Genomic DNA, 24,938 nt, shown 5'->3' with positions numbered 1-24,938 from the left:
AAACTATGCAAGACACATGTTGTTAGTCGGCAGGATTCTTCAGGTATAGGATTCTTTACCTGAGGTCTAATGCAGAAAGTTCTTCTTTGACCAACTTCGCCAGAGACTGGGTTACAGGTAGATTCCATAGACTCAAGGCATACAAAAGGTAAGAGACTTTGTTTCATTATGATCTGTAGGGTGTCCAAGTGGCCTGAGGTCCACTGTCATTCAGTAACGATGTAACTCATGTTATCCACTTCCTGTCACCCTCTGTCCTCTGGAACAGATAAATTGGACTCTAAAAAGTTCATTCAGAAATCTTCCCTGGGTTAGAATGGCCCAGCGTTTGACCAGTAGCCTTGTTAAAAATAAGAGTGAGTGAACCCTGCAAGCAAGCACAGTCTGATCCTTTGAACTTGTGTCTGGCAGGCCCATGAATTTGGGTCTGAGATCATATCCTATGCTCAATTTAGCCAAAGCCTCTCATGATCATGTTCAGTACTTAAAAGAGCTTCTCTCTTCCCTGGAAACCCTGAGACATAAAGTCGGAAGGACCCAGAAGGACAGGCCAGGGGAAGTCTGCCACTCTTATCAACCGATGGGGATAGTTCAGGAACATAAAGGTGCTCCAGAGGAATGATGGCCCGTCACCACACTGAAAGGGACTCTTTCAAGTGTCTGGATGTGTCTATCAAATGGAAAGAAAAATTCTGTTGGATTTAATGCTTTCCATGCAACAACCCAGGAGGACAGGACTGGATTTCCCTAAAGGACCTAAGACTTGTGTTTTCCTCAAATAACTCATATTAAAACTGAACTCAACTAAAAAGAGCCATTCTAATGAACTTACTGTTATCATAGCCGGTGTTAGATAGCTTTCCATTATTGTAACACAATTTCTGAGAAAAACCAACTTATAAGAAGGAAAGTTTGGAGCTGGTGGTGAAGAGCTGGCCTAGCATGTCTAAGGCCCTAGGTTCCATCCTTAGCACTACATATAAATGGATAATGTACAGGTACTGTGTCCATCTACAATTTTTAAAAAAAAAAAATATAGGCAGAAATGGCAAGCTTTCTTCTACTTTAAAAAAAAATTATTTTGGCTCACAGTTTTGGAGGTTTCTGTTCATTGGTGGTTGGTTCCTTGCTTTGGAGCCTGGGGTAAAGCAGTATAATCAGTTCAGAGCATGTAGTGAGACAAAACTTCTCCCCTCGTGGAGGCCAGGAAGTGAAACAGAGGAAGGTGTGGGAGTCTGTTGTGATTTGGATCTGAAATGCACCCTCCCCAAATTTCATGTGTTCAGAGGTGTGGCTTTGGGGAAGTGATTGGATCATGATGGCTGACCTCAATGATGATAACTGAATGCACTCCTAGAAGGCAGGACCTCGCTGGAGGAAGTAGATGACTGGGGGCATGATCTAGAAGGGTTTATCTTCTTCCTGGTGGCTTCCTCTCTCTCTCTGCATCCTGACTGTCATGAGGTGAGCAGCTGTCCTGTACCATGCCCTTCCCCCATAATGTCCGGCCTCACCGCAGACCAGAGCAGTGGAAACCGTACGGTGGGCTGAAATCTCTGAAACTGTGAGCCAAAATAAATCTTTCCTCCTCCAAGGTCTTTGTGTCAGGTGTTTTGGTCAGAGATATGAAAATCCAAGGAACAGAGGGTCTCCCGATACCCGCTTCAAGGGTATATAGCCCCAGCGACCTAACTTCCTCCCAGTTGAACCCATCTCTTCGAAGTTTCAGGACCTCCCAATAACACTCTAAGCTGAGGGCTAAGCCTTTAAAGTGGGCTTTGGGGGACATTTATCCAAAGCCTAGAATGACTTATTCAAGAAGCAATGATTTCAATTACTTTAAGAATCACAATTTACTATGAAAACAAAAAAAAAATTATTTATAACACTGTTTTTTTCTTTCTGTACTCCCAGAAATGGTGCCTATTGACGCCATATTGTATTCCCAAGATGGACGTGGTCTGGACTCACAAGTCCAACAGTCTGATGGTTGGCAGAATGACGGTGGGACCATCTTCATAAATAATTTGGGGGGAATGTAACTAACATTGCATCCCAATACTCAAGCCCTAAATGCATCACAAAATGCCTGAGGGGCTACTCGTCTTCAAGACTGGAATTGAGACCCCTGGGATCTCCCATCATGGAGTGTGCTTACTAAGGGGACTGTTTTCAAAGTCTTATTCAAGACAATCATCAGAGGAACCAAAACAGGCAAGTATAGATTCAGTTATAGAAGGCAGACTGTGTTGAAGCAGGTAATCATGTGGAAGTGCAAGCCACATGATTCTGTTTCTTTGATATTTATGCAAACTTTTAAGAGACAAATAAACCTCTTGCCAGAATTAAAACCCAGAACTTTTTCCAAAGGACTAGGAGCCATCTCTTCTAAGTCTAAACATCAAGGAAGGTTCTTTGATTACCTGCTTGTCTAATACAAAATGTCTTGTTTTTCTTTTCATATATAGGCAGTTAATTATCACAGAAAACCATCCCAGAGACTGGATGATTTAGGGTGAACTACGAAAGCATGTGCAGCAAACAATTCTATGAAATCCTCTCACCCAGTCCTCCTGCATGAGAACATGAATGTCACAGTGTGCATCTGCTTGGCCACTTGAATGAGGGGACTTCTTTTGTCTTTGTAATCTCATTAGCACACTGCGGGTGACACATCCTGGTCTGGCTAAATGTATGCTTAATAACAGAACTATTTCTTTCTTTTCCACATTGATGGAGAGAATATTCTCTTGCTTAACACATGGTGTGATGCAGGTCAGTGGAGATAGGGACTCCCGCTCCATGTGGCCAAGGGATTTCAGGATGCTGGTCTATTTTGCTTTTTGAAACTGATATCTTCAACATGAAGGTGGCTCAGAAGTAGGATTACAAGGTAAGTCACCAAATCTCTAATACAGAAACTTGTCACATGAGAATCTTGGAGTTCAACAGCTCAGGGAAGGGAAACCAGCCCAATTTCAGCATACTATGGAGACTATGATCATAGAAGTCCTAGTGAATTGTAGATATAAGATGAAAGCCCAATACCATTTTTTTAATGTGGTTTAAGTGTGGCACCAAAGGCTCATGTGTTGGAGGCTTGGTCCCCAGAGTGGTGATGTTATCAGGGGGTGGGACCTTTAAGAGGTGAGGCATAGGGCCCTGGGGATACTGTCTTGAGAAAGGATTGATGTAGCCAGGCATAGTGACACATTCCTGTAATCCCAGGTAGGCTGATGCAAGAGGATCACAAGTTCAAGGGCAGCCTGGGTAACTTAGTGAGACTCTGTCTCAAAATAATATTTTTAGAAAGAGGTTGGGAGTATAGCTCAGTGAAAGAGTGCTCACTTCATGTGTGAGGCCCTGGGTTCAATCCCCAGCATCACAAAAATAGAGGAGTGACTAATGTAATTCTGATGGGACCCCAGTCTCTCCCCAGCTTCCTGTCTGGCTGCTTTGTGAACTCCCCATCTTGCACACCCTCCCACCATGTTATGCCAATCACCAATGCTGTTGCATACCCTTGAACCTCCAAAACTGTGAGCTAAAAAAGCTTCTTTTCTTTAGTCATGTTTTATTATAGAAAGGAAAAATGCAATCACACACCTAAGAAGCCACATATTCAAGGTCAGAATCAGGGAGAGGGCTCTGTTGAGACAAAGAGTATCAGAAGTCTTGGGTTCAAGTCCCGGCTTATCTCTGACTAGTTGTTTCAACAGAGACACGTCATTTCTCTGGGATTCAGTGTCCTCCTCTGTATAAACCTGTCTTCTCCATACTGCATGAGATGATTAAGGCTTAAAGATACTTGGGAAAATGCTTTGAAAGGTATAAGGCACAAGACAGAAGATACCAATGAATATTACTCATCACTGCAGAAGCTTCTCTGGCTGAGCCAACCTCACCCCATCTGTTCAGAGAACAAGAAGTTGACCATGGAACTTCCTTCCAGTGCTTCTGGGGGAGGAGAATTCTAGCACCACGACACCCTCCCTCTGTGAGTCCTCGGAGGCCCTCAAGTCCCGAGCCTGCCAGCCCCAAAGTCTGGGAGGCTTAGTAGCTCATGTGTCCACCAGATGACAATGAAAGGACTCAGAGAGAAGCTTCCAGAAAGCCTTTCTCTACAAACACAACACAAAGTCTAGACCCTGTCCCCACCCTCCCTGATTCCACCCTCATCTGTCTTTACCCACTCATCCCCCATCTAAGCTTTGGGGTTTCTTTGCATGATATATTTTGTCCCCAGCCCGTTAACTGCAACTTCAACCGTTAAGCCATCTGTCCCAGACCGCATCTTCCACCTCTGCCACCTCCGCAGTTTCCCAGAGCTGAGCCTGACCAGTCAGAAAAAGAATCTGAATAGGAGCGTCTCAATTTCAGCAGAGCTGATCTTAACAGCACAGCATTGTCTTTTGATTCTTGAGGATAGCACCAGACTGGACTTGCTGTTTCATTGGCCAGCTGGACAGTCTTATCTGAGATGCCCCAGCTCTGGGTCTTCATCCATAAAATGTTGCAGTGACCACTGTTGTCATTCTGAGATGGAGAGCTGGAGTTGGGAGAATCAGGCCAGCGAACCCTCAATTGGCTGAGCCTTACAGAATGGGTCCTGGGCTCCTCTTTCCTCCAGGGTCTTAACCAGAGTCTCCCTGCTGTGGCCTCTACGTTGCCCTCTGCTAAGACAGATGCCAACTGACTGCGTAATGGCAGGGGCTTTTACTCAGAAGAAAGACAAGATCAGGACCCTAAGTCCTAGTGACAAGCCAACGAAGGTGTGGCCAATGCATTTGGCCTTTGTTCTGAGCACTTCTGCCACCACCAAGCAGGGACCTCTGACACTTGTTAGATTGCTGTTGAATTCTAGTGTCCCTTTTCCCGTCCACAAGTTTCAATCATGAAACTCCTTCTGCCCTGAAGTGCTCCAGGATCTGAATTCTTATTTCAGTAACATACCGGGAAGCTGACATTCGGGTACACACATTTTATTTTTTAATAAAATAAAAGGGTCATGTTCTCAGCATTTGTTACAGCTTAATACCCCAAAAATCTTCCTAGTAGGACTTTACATCCCCCAGGGAGAAGTTCCCGCTCTCAAGTTCCTTGTGGGGCCTGACATCGAGGGAATTGCAAAGATGGAATAAAGTGGTCTCTCACACAAGCTCAGGGGAGAAAGTGTCTGTTTAAGGATAGAATCTGCACACTTTGTTTTCCTTTGCAAGACTTTGACAGAATCTGGCATAGACTTATTAGCACAGAATGCGATTGAAGTGTGATTCTTTGGCATTTAATCGATTGTGGTGAGGGCATTCCACAAAGAACATGGGCACTTCTCCATCTGAATAGGCTTGACAAAGGGCATGAGCCCAAGAGAGGCCTGCAGAGAGGGCTGGGTGCAGGGTGGCTCAGGATGCACAGACAGACATCCAGCCACAGAGCAGAGGGCAGGCAGACACCTTAATCCAGCTGCAGCAGCTACAGGAAGAGTCCTGAAAGCAAGTCTTACTCTTCAGGGGTTTAGGCCTCTCTCTTATACCCTGCCTCTTTGGCTCAGTCCTGCATCCCCTTCCTCTCTCCCAGCCCCTTGTTAGTGCTCCTGCCTCCCGAACATCAAGGTCAATCATCCTGGGGCCTCTCCCATCTAGGAAAGGACAGGGGTAGACTTCTAGGATGGTATCTGTTCAACTCTCCTATAATCCAGGATCGTCCAAGGAAATAAATAGGAGTCAAGTTTACCTAGGACTAGGAGGGCAGCAAATCAGCAACCATGACAGACACAGGCATGAGGCTCTATTCACTGCCTCCAAGTACTGCCTCCTGACCCACAGGAAGCACCTCCAGATTCCTGGAACCATCCTGAGCCCCCAGCTCAGCCAGCTCCCTGGACACTGAGCATTCCACAGGGGCAGGATGGTACTCGTGGGGCCCTCAGAATCCCTGGATCGGTCCCACCCCCACTACTTTCTCCCCCCACTTCACATCTCTCCTGCCCTTCAACATGCCCTAGGCTGGTCACTCTTCCTGGAGAAGGGGCTCTCGGTCCCCTCCGAGCACCCTTTCATCCTCCTCCTTCTCCATGCAGCCCACGGTGGCAGCCAGCCCAGCGCCCACACCACCCCCAACCACGGCAGCCCCCGTAGCTCCCACGGCCGCCCCGGCTGCCACCATCCCAGCCTCTGCAGCTAACGCAGCTGCAGCCATGCCCGCACCCACCACGCCCCCTGCTAGGCCCATGAGCCCAGCCCCTACGGCACCCCCCACAGCAGCCAGATGGCCACAGAAGCGCATCGTGTAGGAGTCCATAAAGGCCTTGGCCTTGGCTTGCAGCTCAGCCTCCAGAGCCTCCAGGGTCTGCTCTCTCTCCTTGCACAGTAAGGCCACGCCATGGCGGGCCAAGATGGCGTCCTTCTGGGTGGAGAGGAGGTTCCGCATGGTGTCAGGCAGCACCCGGAGAGCAGAAAAGATGCGCTTGGTGGCTATGTCCTGTGTCAATGGGGAGGAGAAAAGGTGTCCTAACCAGGAGACCCAAGTGCCCCCTCCCCTCTGTGGGCCCTGCTGGCCAGCCCCCAGCTTCCCCTGCAGGCCCAGGGGCTTACCTGCTGCCTCACATACTCCTCAAATTCCTTCTTGGCAGCTTCCACTTTCCTCAGGTCGTGCAGCTGAGCAGCCATCTGTCCACGGGAAAGCCCAGGCTGCCTCCCTCCTTCCTCCTCAGCCAGGGTGCAACCTGTTTCCTCATCTCCACTCCCAGGGCATCTGAGTCCCCCCCACCCTTTGCCAGTCCTCCCTCACAGACCCCCATCCAACCCTGGGGGGCTCCGTACCTCCTCCGGAGAGCTGAAACCTGGCCCCGTTCTCCCCATCCAGCCTGAGAGGTTCTGCAGAGACACCACCACCGCCGGGTCAGGGAGAGCAGGGGCCTGCGGAGAGAGCTGGGGTCTCCAGGGGGTTTTCACACCTTGATCTCCTGAGCTAGCTGCTGCCCCGTGAGCAGGCGTCTGTCCCCCCTGGCCACTGTGCGCCCCTCGCTCCAGTATCCCTGGCAGCGGCTCTTTGCGTGCTGGGGAGCTGTGCTCAGAACATCAGAAACGTAGGGCTGAAGAAGGTGGCAGAAATCCTCATCTGCATCTGAGGAAGAAAATTCCTCATGCTTAGGAGATTGGGGAGTTTGCAAGGAGAGAGAGGTTGGGAGCTGGGAAAGCTTGGGAGCCCCTGGGAGGTCTCTGTCCCCTCGGGACACTCACCACCTCCTGGGCTTCCTTGGCCTTTGTTCACCCACTGCCTCCCCGGCTTGGGCAGGAGGTAACAACGGGCTCGTTTCCCTAGCAGCAGCTCCTGGACCTTGGGGTATTTGCTGGACAATCTCTGAGAGAAGGATTGAGGAGAGCATGCCACGGTGAGTTCCCTTCCAGGACCCTTGGAGCCCCTTTGCCTTCCACCCTGTAGTGGCCCCTTCCAATCCCCTCCCTCTGCACCACTCACCTGTAGGATATCACCCACATGCCCCTGCCCTGCTTTATTGGAGATGGACGAGTCACGAACTAAGAGGTCCAGATGCTAGAAGAGAATACACCCTTGACTCCCAAGCTGGGCATGTGGGGGTGGGGGGGCGGGGGCTGGGCTGACGAGTTCAGAAAAGGGTGTCTTACCTGGATTGGCACCATCCCATAATGTTTGCCCATCACTTCGGCCACGTGTACAAACATCTGGGATAAGCACAGAGAACACCAGGGTTGGGACTCTCTGAAAGCTCCCATCTGTCTCAGGTCCTCTCACTCCACCCCGGACCCTGGGCTGCCCTGCTATCGGAAACAATCTTGCCACTTCCCCAATCCAAGATCCCCCTGCTTCTCTCCAAAGCAGGCATCTCGCGCTTCACCCCTACCCTTGAACCCTTTGGCCTAGTTCACGTGTCGTAAAATTCTAGACCAGAATGAAAGGGCATTAACTTCCTCTGGTCCAGCCACTGGCTCTATGGGCAATGTGGGAGTGGGTGACGCCTCCAATATCAGAGGCCTCCTCACCTCTAGGTAATCCAGGTCTGTGTCTCTCAGCTCCTGGGAGGTATTCAGGATCTACAAGCAAGAGCACAATAAGATGTGGAGAATGAGTTTGCCTCCAGGTATCTCAAACCTTCCAGCAGGTCTTTTTGATTCCACCAGCCTTCTGCTGCCCCCAGGGACTGTCACCCCTTTGGGAACATCTGCCCCTCTCCACGGGCAACCCCAGAACATGCAGGGACCACAGACACCAAAGCCTGAGAGATGCCCTCAGCTGGGAGGGGGCTGAGCTGTAGGTGGGGAGACCCGATCTCCCAGCACCTCTCTCACCTGGTAGGAGCTCAGCATCATGGTGAGAGCACAGAGCTTGATCCTTGTTTCCCTGCTCAGTTCAGAGCTCATGGCATCCCCTGTGTCCACGAGGAACACAGCCACCTAGGGAGGGGGTGGAGGAGGACAAGCTAAGGGTTCAGCCTGGCCTCGCTCCCTCCCGTTCTTCCCCCTGACCCAGTCTTCTTGTCCCCACCCCCAAAGATTTCCTTCTTTATCCCCCTCCTCTTGGTCCATCCCCCTCATTCCTCCCTGACCCCCTTCTGCCCTTTCTCCTCTTACCTTCTTCCCTTCTTTCCCCAGCAGGAAGGGGTGGCTCCACATCCAGATGCCCCTGGTAAGGCCATTGGCACCCCACCTGAACCCCTGCAAGAAACCCTCTCCTCCTCTGGTCCAGCTGCCCTCACTGGACTCCTGCAGGGACAGAAGGGGGGCATCAGCTGGTCCATTCTATGTCCCCAGAGACTAGGCTCCAGACTCAGCTCCTTCCCCAGAGCCAACCTGGGACCCCCCACCTGCCTGCCCGCCCTCCACCTCCTGCCTGCCAGCCCTGCCCTCACCAAGCCCGGCAAGCCTCGGAGCAAGTGATCAAGGAGAGAGGACTTCCCTGAGTGCTGCTCCCCCAGGACAGCCAGGAGGCACACAGGGGTGTCCCTGGCCAGGGGGTGCTTCAGGCAGCGGTTGATGGCCCCCATCCTCAGGATGAGGCCTCCAGAAGCATTGATGCGCACAAGGAGAAGAGGCTCCGCCCTCACGGCACAGGTCTCCTGGGAAGGGAGAGAAGGCTCCCTGAGCAGCCTTGATGGGACCCCAGGTCTGGAGTGCTTAAAACTTGGTGCTTCATCCTGATATTCTAAAATAGGGTCAAAGCCACCCATGCCTCTTGGATCCGATCCAGAGGTCTCCATACTCCCCGCCCACCCATGAGGCCTAGTCCCCACACCTGCAGCACAGGGGGTAGAGGTCGCTGTGGCAGGAGCTTCATCTTCTCCCCCAGGCTGCGGAGTCCCTTCTTCTGCTTGCAGATCTTTCTGCACTCGGGGCAGCAGGGCGGCTCACAGCCTGGGACCCGGTGTGTGCTGAAGCACCGAATGCAAAAGTCGTGGCCACAGTCCAATGAGATGGGCTCACGAAGTCTCTCCAGGCAGATGGAGCAGGCGGGCAGCTCCCGGGGTGCCGTGGGTCGGGGCCCCAGGCCCAGCTCCAACTTGGGAAATGGTGCATGGGACCTGGGGGCAGGACATGACATTCAAAAGCAGGATATTTTATTAGATGCACAGGTTTTGGGGGGGCAGGCTGACGGCTTGGGGTGAAGGTTTCTCTGTGTCACCTCCACTTCTCTCAGGGTTCTCCATGGACTTAGGGAGCTGCTCCCAGACAGGCCAAGATCTACCTGTTCCTTACTCACTTGTACCCTAGGTTCTGGCAGCCCCAAAGTGGGAACAGAACAGTTGTAAAACAACACCCAAGAGGAAAAAAAACCTGAATGGAACCCTGGCTCTGCCAGCTCCCAGCCATGCAACTGTAGGCAGGGTCCTTCCTGTCTCTGGGTCCCAATTTCCTAATTGTCCCAGTGGAGAGGTTAGGATCCCCAAGCTCATGGGGTGTGGAGATAATCTCCAGGATGATAGGTGAGCAGCAGGCTGGTGCCAAAGCTCAGGAAAACCCTCTCTGCTGACCTTTTGCAACAGGGACCCCCTCAAGAAGGTCAGCAAGCCCCCCCCCAAGAAGTAAGAAACTCTACAAGCCCCTGCTACTGGGATAGTCAAGAGAGAGTGGCAAGGTCCTGGTGCCCAAGCAACCCATTCTGCAGCTAAGCAGATGGATCTGGTTCCCCCAAGATTTCTTCCCCTCTCTGAGCTGAGCATCTGCCTCCCCCCAGCACCCATCTGCTTTTCCCTGCCCTCCCTCCACAACCTGGTAGATCCAGCCTGGCACTCCTTCTCTAGGGATAGCCCTGTGGGAGCCTCAGCCCGTAGCTGCAGGGCTCCATGCTCCTGGACCAGCCCTTTCCAGCTGACCTGCCAGGCCCACTGCACCAACCCCTGCCCAGCAGGCCCCAGCACTCACCAACTGTTGCTGCTGTTTCCCATGAAGCTCCGTTTTCTCTCCTTGGAGAGGGGGGGGGGGGCAGAAATTAGGACAGAATCCAGACTCCTGCCTTCATGCTGGGTTTCCAGGATGTCCCTCCCCCCTCCCTCCCAGGCCCATCCCCCATCCCAGGTGGCTGCTTCCCACCCCCCCATCCCCCTCAGATTTTAGGACTGAAGACTTGCCCGTTTGCCAAGCCGATGACAAAAGGAAGTGACTGACAAGGTGGGCCTCGGCATGGGAGGCTGGAACAGAGAGGGGGTCCAACGCAGAGAGAGCCCCACCAAGACCTTCAGCGGAGGCAAGGATGGCTTTTCTCCCGGAGGGCTTGCTGGGCGGTGGCAGGTGGAGGGTGGGGCAAGGGATGGTTTCCCCAGAGGAGCTGACTCCCTGTCAGAGCTGGAGAATAAATGTGACAGTCCGGAAAGAGGAGGCTGCTGCTGGACTCACCCCAGGGGGAGGAGACAGGGCTGCGGGTACCAGGGCTCTGGAGGAGGGAGGGACAGAGCCCAGCTCAGAATCCCTGGCAGAGGCTGGGATGCAGGCGAGCCGAGGTGGTGAGTCGCCATGGAGACGGGAGGGAAAGATAAGGACAGGGAGGGGGAGGGGGACGGAGAGAGAGAGAAGCCATGTGGGTGCACTGGCAAAAAAGGAAAGGGGCTCGGAGTGGGATCGTGGGCCAGCACTGCCCCTACCGGGCCAGTTGGGGTCCTTCAGGGCCACCGAGCGGGATGCCCAGAGATGGCGCTGAGAGACACAGGAGAGAGGGCAACCGGAACGACATAGAGACAGCGAGGCTATGGGTCCATTCATTCGTATAACCTACTTTCACTGAGCACCAACTATGTGCAGAGCTGCACGGCGGCACCACCACGCTGTGCATGGTGCCACCACGCTGCATGTGGCTTGTACATCCCACCACCCTCCTCCAAGTTTACATCACTGACGCAGCTTTCCTCAGTACCTTTGAATGCTGCATGTATCCTCTCTGTGTCTTTCCCTATCCGTGGTTTTTGTTCTGCTTCAAGCTGGTGAAGAGCCACCTCTGGACCTTCTACCTCCCTTGGACTGGACCCCTCACCTTCTCCCATCCATTTGGCAGTACGTAACCAGCACAGATGCTCCCAGCATCAGTGACCCCACACTGCTCAAACATCTTCCATGGCTCCCTACTACCATCAGATTATAATTCAGACTACCCAGCCTGCACCCCCAGGCCTGAATCTTCCTCTCTAGCCTTCTCTCTCACCCTCTCACCTCTCACTCTGCCCCAGTACCTTTGCTCGGTGTTCCCTCTGCCTGTTCTTCTTCTTCCCTCCTAAGACGTCCTCCCCACACTTAGTTCCAGTGCCTGGAGACTTCTTGCCTCCCAACGGGATGTGATGTGCTGACTTCAGGTGGTTATGACTTGGAAATCTAACTTGGGACAGGTTTGGTGCAGCCCAGGCTGCCTGCTCTGAGCCAGATTACCAGCTGGAAGTCCCTGGTTATTTTACTCTGCCTCTCTGAGCTCTAAGATCACTTGCCCAGGCAGGGGAGTTATTGGCAATTCCTAAGGGCTGGGATGCAGAGGAGTTAGGGTGAGGTGGGATTCAGAACCTGGAGAAGTTCTGTAGAGACCTCCCCCAGCAGGCAGGGATGCCCCAGGAACTCAAAAAAAAAAAAAACAAACAAACAAACAAAAACAACTCAGGAAGGACCACATTGAGCCAAGCCTGGTCCTGCCTGGTCCTGCAAGGTACACAGGCCACTGAGGACTAAGAGACGCCTTGAGTGAGAATGGACCCATGGGGAGAATTGTGAGAAGGAGCTCCTAGGTTTCAAGAAGGCAGATTGACCTATGGGGAGGGAGGGAATTTGAGGCTGTAGAAATAGACTTGTTCATCATTTCCTCCATTCTTTTATTCATTTACACAACAAATAGTGGTTAGAGTCGTGCAAGGTGCCAGGAATGTGGCCATAAGCAACTGCCCTCAAAAACTTGTACTGACTCCGAGAAATATGGGCCTGCTTGGCCAGCCATACCACTCACCTCCATTGTTTGCCCATTGGCCGTTATCTGTTATCCACTGTTCCTGCACACATCTGTGTGGTGGGCCCAAGGAGGGCCAGAGCAAACCGCTGTATATCCCATTAGCCCACAGCTCAGCAGCTGGCAGAACAGAACTCCTCCCTGGCAGGATAGGCCACTGGCTGCAGGCCTCACATTCATGCAGTACTTCCTCCTTCTACCCACAGCACATAACCCGGCCCATGGTCCTCTCCAGAGTCAGTCTCCAGATCCTGAAGAGGAGCTCTCTCAGCGCCTGCTCTCCTTCTGCCTCCTTCCTCCTGGTAGACAGTTTCCTGGTGGCATAGCCCAGGCTGATAACTGTTTGGCCTCATGACCTCCAGCTCCAGCTTCCGGGCTGGGAGGAAGTGAGAAGGCAGAGTCATTTTTTGAAAAAATAAGCTTCAGAAGTCAAAAATACAGTCTCCCAGAATGTGACCCTGAGGTGGGCAAGAGAAAGCTTCTCTCTCTCTCTCTCTCTCTCTCTCTCTCTCTCTCTCTCTCTCTCTCTCACACACACACACACACACACACACACACACACACAAATACAAGCATCCATGTGCCCAGTCACCTCCCACCAATATCCTACGTAAGTTCTCACATCACACAAACCATTCCACCTACGCCACACCGTGTGTATATCTAACTTGCAGCACTCACATACTCATCTGAACAGTCACACACAGACTCACAACTGCACTTGCACATCTACATACACTCCCATGCGCCTGTATACATACTCACAAACACAAATCTGTTGTTATGGTTTGGATCTTTAATGTCCCCTAAACAGTCCACATATTAGGCACTTCAGGAATGTTCAGAGGTAAGATAATTAGATTATGGAAGCTGTATCCTCATCAGTGGGTGAATCCATTTCCTAGATAATAATTCAAACTGGGTGGTAAATGCAGGCCGGTGAGATGTGGCTGAAGGAGAGAGGTCACTGTGGGCGTGGCTTTGGGCTGCGTCTTGTCCTTTGTACTCACACGTGCACTTATTGCTTTTTCTCTCTCTCTCTCTCTCTCCCTCTCCATCCATCCATCCATGTTGCAGATATTTATCGAGCACTGACGCCAGGTATCATATGAGGCCATGGATCACACTGATGAACTTGAGAGAACTTCTGGTCTACCAAAAAAGACAGAAAGGCCAACAGCAAGTAGTGTGTGATAAGCTCTCTGATGGGGGAGAGCGGAGAGACAAGGAGGAGAATCAAGAAAAGGCATCTTGCTCAGACTGGGACAGCTGGGAGGACTTCCTACCCAAGCCACATCTGAAGGATGAACATGAAGTGGGCAGGCAAAGACAAGGGATGAGCAGACATTTCTGGTGAGAGACGAGCCCAGGCAGTAACCCGGAAGTATAAGATAAACTAGCGGGAGGGTAGCTTGTGAAGAGAGGAGAGGTAAGGGAATGGGGACCCTCTCCTAGATATATCTATGAGGCATCCTCCCTCATTCCCTGCGCCCACAGTGCTCTTTGCAGGGTTCAGAGGCCCACTGTCCTGTCAAGCTAACAGCCTCCAGGTGTTGTCGCAAGTGGTGAGCTAGAGGAAGATGGGCTGAAGACCCTCAACCACCCCAGCGCCCATGCCAACATGGCTGCCTCCAAGCCTGAACCCTCACCCTGGCCCTGAGGGGCCGCCGTCTGTTCCTAGTGCCTGCAATCTTCCTGCTCCCAGACCCAGGGGCCTTTTCTGCTCTTGTCCTGTCTTTTACTATGGCTCTGTCCAGGCCAGGCCTCCACAAGTGAGCCACAGAGGCCAGCCCAAGCCAGTGGGGCCAAAGGGATAAGACCTCCTTGAGGCATACGAGGAGTGGGTCTTAGAGAAGTAGGACAAGATCTAGGATCAGGGACAACAGAATTTAAGGTGGGCACCAGCCATCCCAATGGCTGCCATATCTGGCTGGCACTTTTAATTTCCAATAAAGATCAAGATAAACTGGGTATTTATAAATTGGTATAGACTTCCTTCTGGTGTGTGCGAGAAGAGAAAGCAATGTTTCAACTTCTGACAGTCCCTGCCAGGGGTCCTCAGTCCCTTCCCACCACAGGACAGCCCTTTCAGGAATTGAAAGGACTATTCCTGGGCACAGTCCAAATATCTGAAACCCTCGTGACTTAGGGAAGGTTCAGACTCCCCACAAATAAAGCCACTTGTTCACAATGCACCGTCAAGGGCCATGATGACAAGAAGAGACTTAGTTTCAATCATGGTGTTCAAGCTGCAGCAGTCGGTGGGAGCAATGGGTAGAGGGGATATTGAGGTCAGTCCCTGAACTCTACAGCTGGGCGAGAGACAGCTGTAGAGAGCCCAGGCTCCTGCTCTAGACATGGCACCCATAAGTGTGTCTTTTACGCGACTCCTACTTACAGCTTCTCGGGACGTCCATCAGTATTGGAGGAAAGTTTGATTTCCCCAGATCTCCTTTCAAAGCTCCCCATCACCCATCTGGTCTTGAGCTTCCCGAAATAACTATGAATAATACTAACATATGCGGCTGGGGCTGGGGCTCCATGGTGGAGTGCTCACCTAGCACTTGTGGGGCACTGGGTTCAATCTTTGACACCACATAAAAAAATGAAATAGAGACACTGTGTCCATCTACAACTAAAAAATACATATTTTTTAAAAATAACAGGGCTGGGATTGTGGCTCAGTGGTAGAGCACTCGCCTAGCATGGGCAGGACCCAGGTTCGATTCTTAGCACCACATAAAAATAAAAGGCCTTGTGTTATGACCATCTACACCTAAAAAATCAATATTAAAAAAAAACACATGATTTTCCAACATTCGCTTAGCAATTTAGGTTTCACAGTATGTTGTCATGGGAGCTATGACCTCAGTCATTTTTCACAGTGCAGAGACTGGTATCCCTGCTTATCAATGAGGAAACTGAGGTTCAGAGACTCAGCAAACTTCCGGTCACAGTCCCGGAAGGAGAAATCAGACACCTGGACTCCTAGGTCTGGCAAACATTTCCTCCTCTAAGTTTTTCTGATCAGGTACTTTAGTCACAGTGCTGAAGAGCTAACCCAGAGGGCTACAATAAATAAGAGACTGTCTGCCAATTAAAATTCAGGGGAGGCCATGGATTGGAACTGAGCTTCTGCGCTAAGCCCAACAAATCAAATAACAGAGTTACTCACGCCACCAAGCTGAGACCAAGAGATTTATCTGATCTTTCAAGAAATCAGGAGACAGAGGTAAGAGCCAAATCTTCCAATGAGCCAGTTTTAGTACACACAATAATGTCATCCCCTCTGCTTTAAGCATTCAAAGAAAATTAACTTTGAAACAACCAATCCACTTTGGGTTCTATTTATTCTTTCTTCAACCCTTTTCTGCCTATAAAGCCAACCTCAAGCTCAGCTTGATTTTAAAATGGAAAATAAAAGCCAATTCAATCTTTAAATATATTGTAATTGTGTCTTTTGGTGGACCCCGACCTCAGGAACTCAAAGGCTATGTGCAAAGGAGGAAGCATCAGCTGCCCCCCTCAGTGAGACTCAGGCTGGTATGGAGGAAGCCCAGGGAACTGTGGGAGCCCAAAAGGAACTTTGTGCCCAGACTTATGTGGCTTAGCCTTGCCGGTTGAAGGGTGGTTAACTGGGAGAAATGTGCAGGGGTGGGATTCTAGGCAGAATAGCATGGGCAAGGGCCTGGCAGTGAGTCTCCAAAGTAGGTTCAGTGTGGGTATAGTTCAGTATGCCAGGCAAAGCTAGAAAGAGGGAAGAGCAGAGGCAGGGCAAGGGGACTGGGGTAGCAATCAGCAGAGAAGAGACATGGGGACACACATGGCAGACTTTGGATTTTACTTTCATAACAGTGGGAATCATAATTTTAAATAGGGATGCATATGACCAGATTTGGGGTTATTTTAGTTTGAACCTGGAATGTCTCCCAAAGTCTCATGTGTTGATGGCTTGGTTCCCAACTGGTAACACTGCCATTGAAAAATGGTAGAGAGGGGCTGGGGATGTGGCTCAAGCGGTAGCGCGCTCGCCTGGCATGCGTGTGGCCCGGGTTCGATCCTCAGCACCACATACAAACAAAGATGTTGTGTCCGCTGAAAACTAAAAAAAATAAATATTAAAAAAAATTCTAGGGCTGGGGATGTGGCTCAAGCGGTAGCGCGCTCGCCTGGCATGCGTGCGGCCCGGGTTCGATCCTCAGCACCACATACCAACAAAGATGTGTGTCCGCCGAGAACTTAAAAAATAAATAAATATTAAAAAAAAAAAGAAAAATGGTAGAGACTTTAGGAGGTGGAGCCCAGTTAAAAGGTGGGTCACTGGAGAACCCTCTCTCTCTGCTTCCTGGCTAGCATAAGGAGAACAGTTTTTCTCCGCCCTGCCCTTCTTGCCATGATGTTTGTTTTACCACAGGTCCATAATCAACAGAGCCAAGTGACCATGCACTGAAACTTCTCAAACTGTAAACCAAAATAAACGTTTCCTCCTTTAAGTTGTTATTCTCAGGTATTTTGTCACAGTATGGAAAGCTGACCAAAACAGTGTTCTTAAGCCATGACCCTGAGTGCCCGCCACCACCAGACTAGACCACATGGCATGAGGCATCTTCAGTATTGACTAAGTCCTCCAGCCAGTCCTCTAGTGACAGACACCAGGAGTGTCACTAACATTTTTCTATAGCAGACAGTGCTCTGACAAATATTCTTTTCCTTCCACCATTTTCCACCTGGCGAGTCTAATTTAGGGATATCCTCACCAACATACAACATCACCAAGCATGATTTCCAGGATTGGCCAGGATTGGCCAACCCATCTCATCACCAAGCATGATCACCAAGCAAGGAAAATTGCTGATTTCAGCTATTTTTCTTCAGTATTTCTAGTTTGTTTTAGTTTTAAGGTTTTCTAACTGCCATGTTACCAAAAATAGAAGTTGGGGTGTTTTTTAATTAGAAGGAAAGAATTAAAGCACCCTCAATGTCTAACTATAAAAAAAATAGATTACGATTAACTTCTTGGTGCACACCTAGAGGCTTTTTCATTCCATTAGATGTACTCCTGAGTGGAAGTAAAGGGCTGTTCCTGATTCTCATATACAGAAGAATATGTGGACATCTCTGTTGAATGCCAGCCACCAGCCCCTTGCTTGAAACAGACACAGCCCAGGCTTCAGGGACTCATTCTGACAGCCTATCCCACAGAGCTGACTGCGACACCAGAGTTCTCTGCCCTGCAGGCATTGAGAAGGAAAGACCCCACGAGCAGCCATCTCCATAGAGGACCTCCAGGAAAGAAGAGGACAAACAGAAAGGGGACAATAGGGATTCCAGGCAGAAAGAAGATCTTGGACGCTTTCAGTTTGAAAGGTTTCCAAAATATTAATAAATAAAGTAATAAATGTCATAACAAGGTGGCAGAAGCCCCCCGAATTTTCAAAGTTTATAATGGATGTCTTAACCAACAAAGAATTTGCCTGGTAATAAAGGTCTAAGCTCTAAATGTGGGGCCCTTGGTTAGTGAACTATGATCATTTAAGTTGTTATTCTCAGGTATTTTGTCACAGTATGGAAAGCTGACCAAGACAGTGTTCTTGAACCGTGACCCTGAGTGCCCACCACCACCACCCTTTTGAGTCTGCTAGGACTGCATAGCAAAGTACCACAGACTGGATCAAACAAGGATTTATTTTCTCACAATTCTGGAGATCAGAAGTCCAAGATCAAGGTGTCGCCTCTTTCCTCTGCTTGGATGGGGCAGTCTACCTGTGGCCCTTCCTCTATGTGTGTCTGTCTCCTGATCTCTTACATGCACAACAGCATGCTGGATTAGGACCCACCCTCCACACCTCATTTTAACTTAATTTCCCCTTTAAAAAGACCTATCTCCAAAGAGAGTTGCATTTGAAGGTACTAGGAAATAGGATTTCAACATATTGATTTGGAGGGCAGTACACAGTAGACCCTAAGTGGATAATTAGCATTTGAAGGTGGAGAGGCATAAGGATAGGGTAAGGATCCTTGGAGAGGTGTCAGGGACCAGAAAGTCCCTGGAGGCTGAGAAAGTTGGCCTCTGTAATTTAAAACTACTGGTGGAGTTGGGGGTGGACAATAAGCCCCAAAGCAGAATTACAATAGAGTTTTTGAGCTCTTGCTGTAGCAATTGCAAAGAAAGAGGGATCAGAAGGTGAGGAGAAAAACTGGGGACCAGGGTATGAGGGATGGGGGGAGGGACAGGAGGCATATGGAGAGGAGACTGGAGCCTTCTTCTCCCAGCAAGACTCCCAATCCCCAGAGGTAAGATCAACCCATAACTCTCACCACGTATATTTTACAATGATGACACTGAGACTTTCCGAATGCTCACAACAGTTTCTTACAATTGAAGTTTCATCGGCTAAAACAATCAAGCCTGGGGTGGCCCTTCAAACACTTGCCAAATGTACTGAAAACAGTGGGGAAGACAAAATTCAAATTGGGGGTACCCACCTTCAGAGATGCAAAGCTCAGGGGATGGGGATGGAGGATGGAGGATGGGGAAATTGAGCCAGGAACCAAGGACAGGAAAGTGGGATTCTGAGGCAAAGTAGAAGCCGGATGTGCAAGTTGGGGGGCACTAGCTAATGTTGGGGACAGCAGGTAAAAAGGGTGAAGCTAGAAGCCACCTTATGTACTTTTTTGGATGTTCCACTGGCTGGTGGCAGGGGTAGGAGAGGATGTCCCAAGCTGTGGCAGCCAACCCCATCTTACACATTACCTCTCACTTTCCAAAAAATTGAGATGTGGCTCCAGATCCCAACCCTCCTCAGTCTCACCCCCTTTCTAACTCCCACATTGTGCACCATGACCCTAGATCAGAACACCCAGGCAGTCATCCAGGAAGTTAAGAAACATGGCTGGCTGGCCCCTCTGGTGCAACCACACACACACACACACACACACACACACACACACACACACACACACCCCAGATTCTGCCCAGCTGAACCCAGGCTCCCTAGACCCCTCTGAAGTGAGAGGCGTTCCTACGCAGCTGGCCTAATGGGCAGATAGCCAGAAGGTCTGGAGCCAGGGAGCCAGCTGCAGTCCAGGCCTCTGCATATGGCCCTCCACCAGCCAGCTGGCCTGCACCCTCCTTCAACGCAGACCAGAGCAGCAGGATTACGTGGGGCACTAGGCAACACCCAGGCTTTGGCTCCAGAGAGCCTCGGTTCAAATACTGAGCTGAGCTACCCATTTCAGAGCTGAGCTGCTTCCATTGCTAAGCCCAGTTTCCTCAGCAATAAAACTGAAGATATGATTACTCCCATGCAGGGGCATGGCCAAAGCCTGGTATACAGCAGGTGCTCAGAACATGCTATTTCTGGACCACTTGCTTTACTGTGCCTAGATCTCCCCAGTCACCAGCAGGCCCTGCCTTGTGTCTCAGACTTCCCTCCCCAAGACTTTACCCCTTCCTCTTTATTAAAGGAAAACCCTAGACAGTTCTATAGCAGCAGGGCCTTAGGGAGTTAGTCTAAGGACAGATGCCCAGCAGAAAAAGAAGCATACTTCCCATTAGGTTATTGCACTGATAATGATTATCATGTATTTACTGGCCTCCTGTTATCTACTAAGTTCTTCCTCTGATAGAATCTTCAACCTTCCCTGCCCTGGTCTTCCAAAGGTAGAAATAATGGCCCTATCTTACAGATTAGGAAACTGAGGTTAGCAGCTGCAATAACCATGCCCTTAGCAACCTATCACATACGATATTGGTTGACCAAATGAGTGTGGAGTCACTGTGAAGTGAGGTTAGGCAACAGGAAAAGAAGAGCTGATCCCAGAGGTCCAAAGGCTGAACTTTGCTTCTGCTTCCTGACCATGAACCTGATAACAGAAAGAGCAGGCCCTCTCTACCTGCATCAGATGGCGCTGGCCTGCTGGACTCCAACAGATGACCCAAGCCAAGGAGGAGGGACATGGTCAGTCAGAGACCTGAGAAGACTTGGAAGTGATCCACAAAGCCCAGGCCACCCATACACCTCAGGGACAGATGACCCAGTCCTAAGAATCTCTGGCTGCTGCCCCTTCCCTTGCCTCTTACCAATCCATGGCAGCCAGACTTTTTAAAGATGCAAATGACAATGCATTTCTCCCTCCCTCCCAGGAAAAGGGAGCTGCTGGAGTGCCAGGAATGTTCTCTCCCTGTGGTGGTCCCCAGGTACACATCTAGAAAATTGATCCATGGCACTGTTTGTAAGTTATACCTAATTACAATTTCAAAAGGGAATTCTACTTGCAAGAAGATAAGAGTAAGTGTATTTCTTCCTATTCCTTGTGCTAAGTGCAACTAAAAGCCCTGGATGTCATGTATAAAACAAACATAAGAAGACTAAAAGGTGGAAAGAAGAAGGCAGAGTGGCCGGGACCCAGGACCCAAAGATCGACATGGTAGAGACTTCCTTAGGCTTCTTTTTATCTCATTATCCCAGACCAGCAACCAGGGACTATCAATGGGCACAGACAGGAATGATTATATTTTTTAAAAGCCCCTCTATAGCCCAGAGACCAGGAAAAGTATGACCCAACAAGCAGGAAAACTCTTTGAAAATAAATACCCTCTCCCAGTCAAATGCTGCAGGAAAGACTGCAGCCTCACCCTATCCATGCCACAGGCTGGGTAGGGAACCAGACCTTCCTTTCAGCAAGCAGGAATAAGGGATAAACACCCCTCGCCCCTTGTTGCTTATCCGAAGAAGCCAAGTAGGGAGCAGAGACTTTCTTCCCAGAAATGACAAGTGGTCCCCCCAATTACAATGTTAGTGGAGACTGTGGGGAGCTGAAATTCACATACCGTCCAGCAGTACCAGGGAGCTCCCCCATTGAGTATCAAAAGACTTCTGCCTGCCTTCCTCTGGCAGCACTGAGACAAATACCACTCCTTCTCCTGCCAGAGGGTGTCAGAGGAAAACAACCAAAACAGGTTTAAATAGGACCCAGTGTTTCCCAACGTAGCATAAAATGCCCAGGTTTCAATCAAAAAGCACTCATCAAATCAAGAACCAGGTAGATCCCAAACTAACAACATTGAAGGAACAGATGTCAGATAATCAGATAAAGATTTTAAAGCAGTCATGAAAAAATTCTTCAATGAGCAACTGCAAACACAGCTGAAACAAATGAAAATATAGAAATCTAAAAAGCCTCAGCGCAAAAAAGAAAAAAAAAAGTACAGACACTATAAAGAAGAACCAGATGGAAATTTTAGAACTAAAAAAATACTAAATGAATACCAAAATAAAAAGTCCAGTGGATGGGATCAACAGTATAAAAAAATATACCACTACCAAAAATATAATTTGTAGGATTATAAAAATTTTGGAAAAAAGTTCAGGGCCCAGACTAGGCAAAAAGATTTTAGCACTATATAAAAAGTACAAGCTATAAAAGGAAAAATTCATAGATTATATTTAATCAAAATGAAATGTATGCTGTATGAAAGATCAAACCCATTATGAAGATGAAAAGACAAGTCACGGAGTGAAAGAAAATACTTGAAAAATCATTTGATAAAGGACTAGTATCTAAAATAAATCCCAGCCATACAAAAGCATGTAATGCTAGATCATGGGCAAAAGACATGAATAGGTAATTCACTGAAGATATATAGATGACAAATAAGCATATGAGAAGATGTTCCACATCATTAGCCATTAGAAATTTAAATTAAAGTTACGATGAGACACCGTTATACACCAATGAGAATGGCTAATAAAAAAATGACAATACCAAATGCTGGTAAGGATGCAGGGCAATAGGAATGTTCACTCATTACTGATTGGGAATGCAAAATGGTATAGCCACTTTGGAAGATTATGTGACAGTTTCTTACAAAACTAAACATACTCTTTCCATATGAGCTAACAATTGTGCTTCTTGGTATTTATGCAAATGAGCTGATAACATATGTTCACACAAAAACCTCTACATGGATATTTATAACAACTTTATTCACAATTACCAAAACTTGAAAGCAAACAAGATATATAGATGAATGGATAAACTGTGGTATGTACAGACAATGAAATATTACTCAGTGCTAAAAAGAAGTGGACTATCAAGTCATGAAAAGACATGGAGAAATCTTAAATGCATATTACTAAGTAAAAGAAGCCAATCTGAAGAGGTTACCTACTATATGACTCTAAATACATGACATTCTTAAAAAAAAAAAGGCAAAGCTATTAAAAATACCAGTGCTTACTAGGAGTTAGGAAGTAGAAAGGATGAATAGGTAGAGAGTGGAGGATTTTTAGAGCAGTATACGTTAATAGCACACACGTTATTATATATTTTTATTATATATTTTTCCAAACCCATAGAATGTACACCACCAAGAGTGAACCCTCATTTAACTATGAACTCTGGGTGACAACCATGTGCCCACATAGGTTCATTTATTGTAACAAATGTGCCATTGTGTACCATGTTGATAGTGAAGTAGGCTGTGCATATAGGAAATCTCTATACCTTCTGCTCTATTTTACTAGAATCTAAAACTATGCTGAAAATAGTCTATTTTTTAAAAGGATTAACTGTTGAACCATGCATTTACAATAGCTAGACTTTACAACTTGTAAAGCACACCCAATACAGGCTTTTAAAAGGAGCAACTGAGAAATTAGAATAACGTGATAGCTAATTTTTTAAGTCAACGGAAGTCTTAGAATTTAAGGATGTGTTCTAGAAATTAGAATTTAAAAAGAGATGGGAAATTTCAGGGATAGGGACAAGGGGATAATTTGAGAGACACAACATCTAACAAATAAAATGATCAGAACAAGAACAAAAAAAAAAAATGAAGGGGAAGAAATAGCCAAAGAAAAAGTAATAGGGAAGAATTTTCCCAGAACTGAAGGATACAAGTCTCCACTAAATGGCCAACACAGTGAAATAGACAAGACCCAATCAAAGATTCATAGAACACCAGGACTGGAGACTACTGTTTTTTCAATGCAGTAGCTTTGAATGCCTCCTTTCTCTCTAACCATGAAACATATATTAATTTGATTATTTTAAGAAAATCTATGTTTTCTTCTCAGTATGCAGCATCCACACTTCAAAGTAAAATCAAGCACCTAAATTATGTATTTCAACATAACCTTCATCCCAAAGGCCTTCGGATCAAGTTCAAACATTTTAGCCTGGCAAATAACACTCTCCTCATCTCCAACCTGCCTTTTCTCTGGCCTGCACGCTGAACCCTTGTCAGCTAACCTTGCTTCTAACTATTAAAAAAACAAAAAAGTGAGAAGAGATATCAACTCTCTCCTAACGTTCCTCAATTTAGAAAAATGAAAACTCAGGGCAGGAGAGTATTTTCCCCACCACAAAAATTCTGGGCCTGGGCCTGGACCAGGAGCTGACCATTACTTATGAGCCTCTCTAGCTGTCATACTCCAAACTGTAACTCCCTATTTTAAATTTTTTCAGTACTTATAAATTAACATTACTTATTCTTGTGTTTTCTTTCTAGCTCTAGGAGGGCCAAAGTGTGTATTTTATTCTCCATCGCCTATGTAGAGGTGAAAAAGTGCCTGGGCATTGAAGGTACTTGTTATGAGCTGAATTGACTCCCTCCAAATCCATGTTGTAGCCGTAACCCCCAGGACTGCAGAGGGATACTATATTTGGAGACAAGAGCTTTTAAAAAGGAAATTAAGGTAAAATGAGGTCACCAGGATGGGCCCAAATCCAATCTGACCTGATATTCCACAGCACCCACTAGGCCCCAGGGGATGCCACATCCTTGTCTGGCCAAAACAAGAACCAATCAGGCCCCAGGCCCCTGCTCTGTGGTCCTCCATCCGTCCAACTCAGGCAGCCCCAGCCTTCATGCCCCAATCTTTCAAATCGTCTCTTACTTTGCCGCAGCTGCATCCTCCTGAAGGGGGCCCCCGGGTTTGGGCAGCTCAGCCAAAGACTTTCCTGGCAGACATTCCCATCTCTCTTGGAGCCCCCTTGTTTGGCCTGGGTTGGAGGGACACACCCTCTACCCTCCCCCAAGTGCTCTCTGCTGGATGAGTGCCTTTCCAAAGCTCCCCTCCTCAGGCTTTTCCACTCTGGGTAAACGTGAGCTGATCATCCAAGGAGGAGTTTGGCTGCCTACAAGCAAGACCTATGGGGGAGCTGTCAGCACCGGCCGGCCGACATGTGGGCATGTGCCCTTAGCTATTGTCTGAGACAACAGAAAAGTTCCATTCCACAGTCTGATTGTGCTTTGGAAGAAACCAAACGGAGATCTTATGTCAATCAGGGTCCTTGAAGGAAACAGAAGATGAACTCAGCTGTTCTATTTTGTTTTTAAGAAGACGTAATGAAGGCACTGTTGACTTGGGTGTGGGCAACACGGGGTGTTGAAGCATCTTGGGACTAGCAAAAGTGAGACCATTACCAGGCCAGACTGGAGGGATCAGGGGAGGACACAGGATCACTAGAGCCAGTGAAGA

At 48.5% G+C, this 24,938-nt stretch overlaps 1 protein-coding gene and 1 long non-coding RNA gene across 2 annotated transcripts; one reads left to right on the top strand and one right to left on the bottom strand.

Moving 5' to 3' along the window:
* Positions 1 to 4,966: 4,966 nt before the first annotated feature.
* On the bottom strand, positions 4,967 to 11,130 carry Rnf112 (ring finger protein 112). Its single transcript, XM_013365778.4, has 15 exons — positions 11,114 to 11,130; positions 10,604 to 10,817; positions 10,398 to 10,438; positions 9,271 to 9,556; positions 8,888 to 9,094; positions 8,610 to 8,741; positions 8,328 to 8,432; positions 8,022 to 8,072; positions 7,647 to 7,703; positions 7,480 to 7,554; positions 7,242 to 7,362; positions 6,956 to 7,125; positions 6,822 to 6,875; positions 6,594 to 6,668; positions 4,967 to 6,480 (listed from the first exon to the last, which is right to left on the bottom strand). Exons 2-15 carry the CDS (start codon positions 10,655 to 10,657, stop codon positions 6,010 to 6,012), a joined length of 1,899 nt encoding a protein of 632 aa, XP_013221232.1. The 5' UTR covers positions 10,658 to 10,817; positions 11,114 to 11,130; the 3' UTR covers positions 4,967 to 6,009.
* On the top strand, positions 10,154 to 14,431 carry LOC120884235 (uncharacterized). Its single transcript, XR_013436398.1, has 2 exons — positions 10,154 to 10,719; positions 13,528 to 14,431. It is a non-coding gene; the product is annotated as an uncharacterized LOC120884235 (long non-coding RNA).
* The last annotated feature ends 10,507 nt before the right edge of the window (positions 14,432 to 24,938 follow it).

This window comes from Ictidomys tridecemlineatus, chromosome 3 (genome assembly GCF_052094955.1).
Source record: "Ictidomys tridecemlineatus isolate mIctTri1 chromosome 3, mIctTri1.hap1, whole genome shotgun sequence".
NCBI lineage: Eukaryota > Metazoa > Chordata > Mammalia > Rodentia > Sciuridae > Ictidomys > Ictidomys tridecemlineatus.
This window is presented reverse-complemented; position numbering and strand designations above follow the sequence as displayed.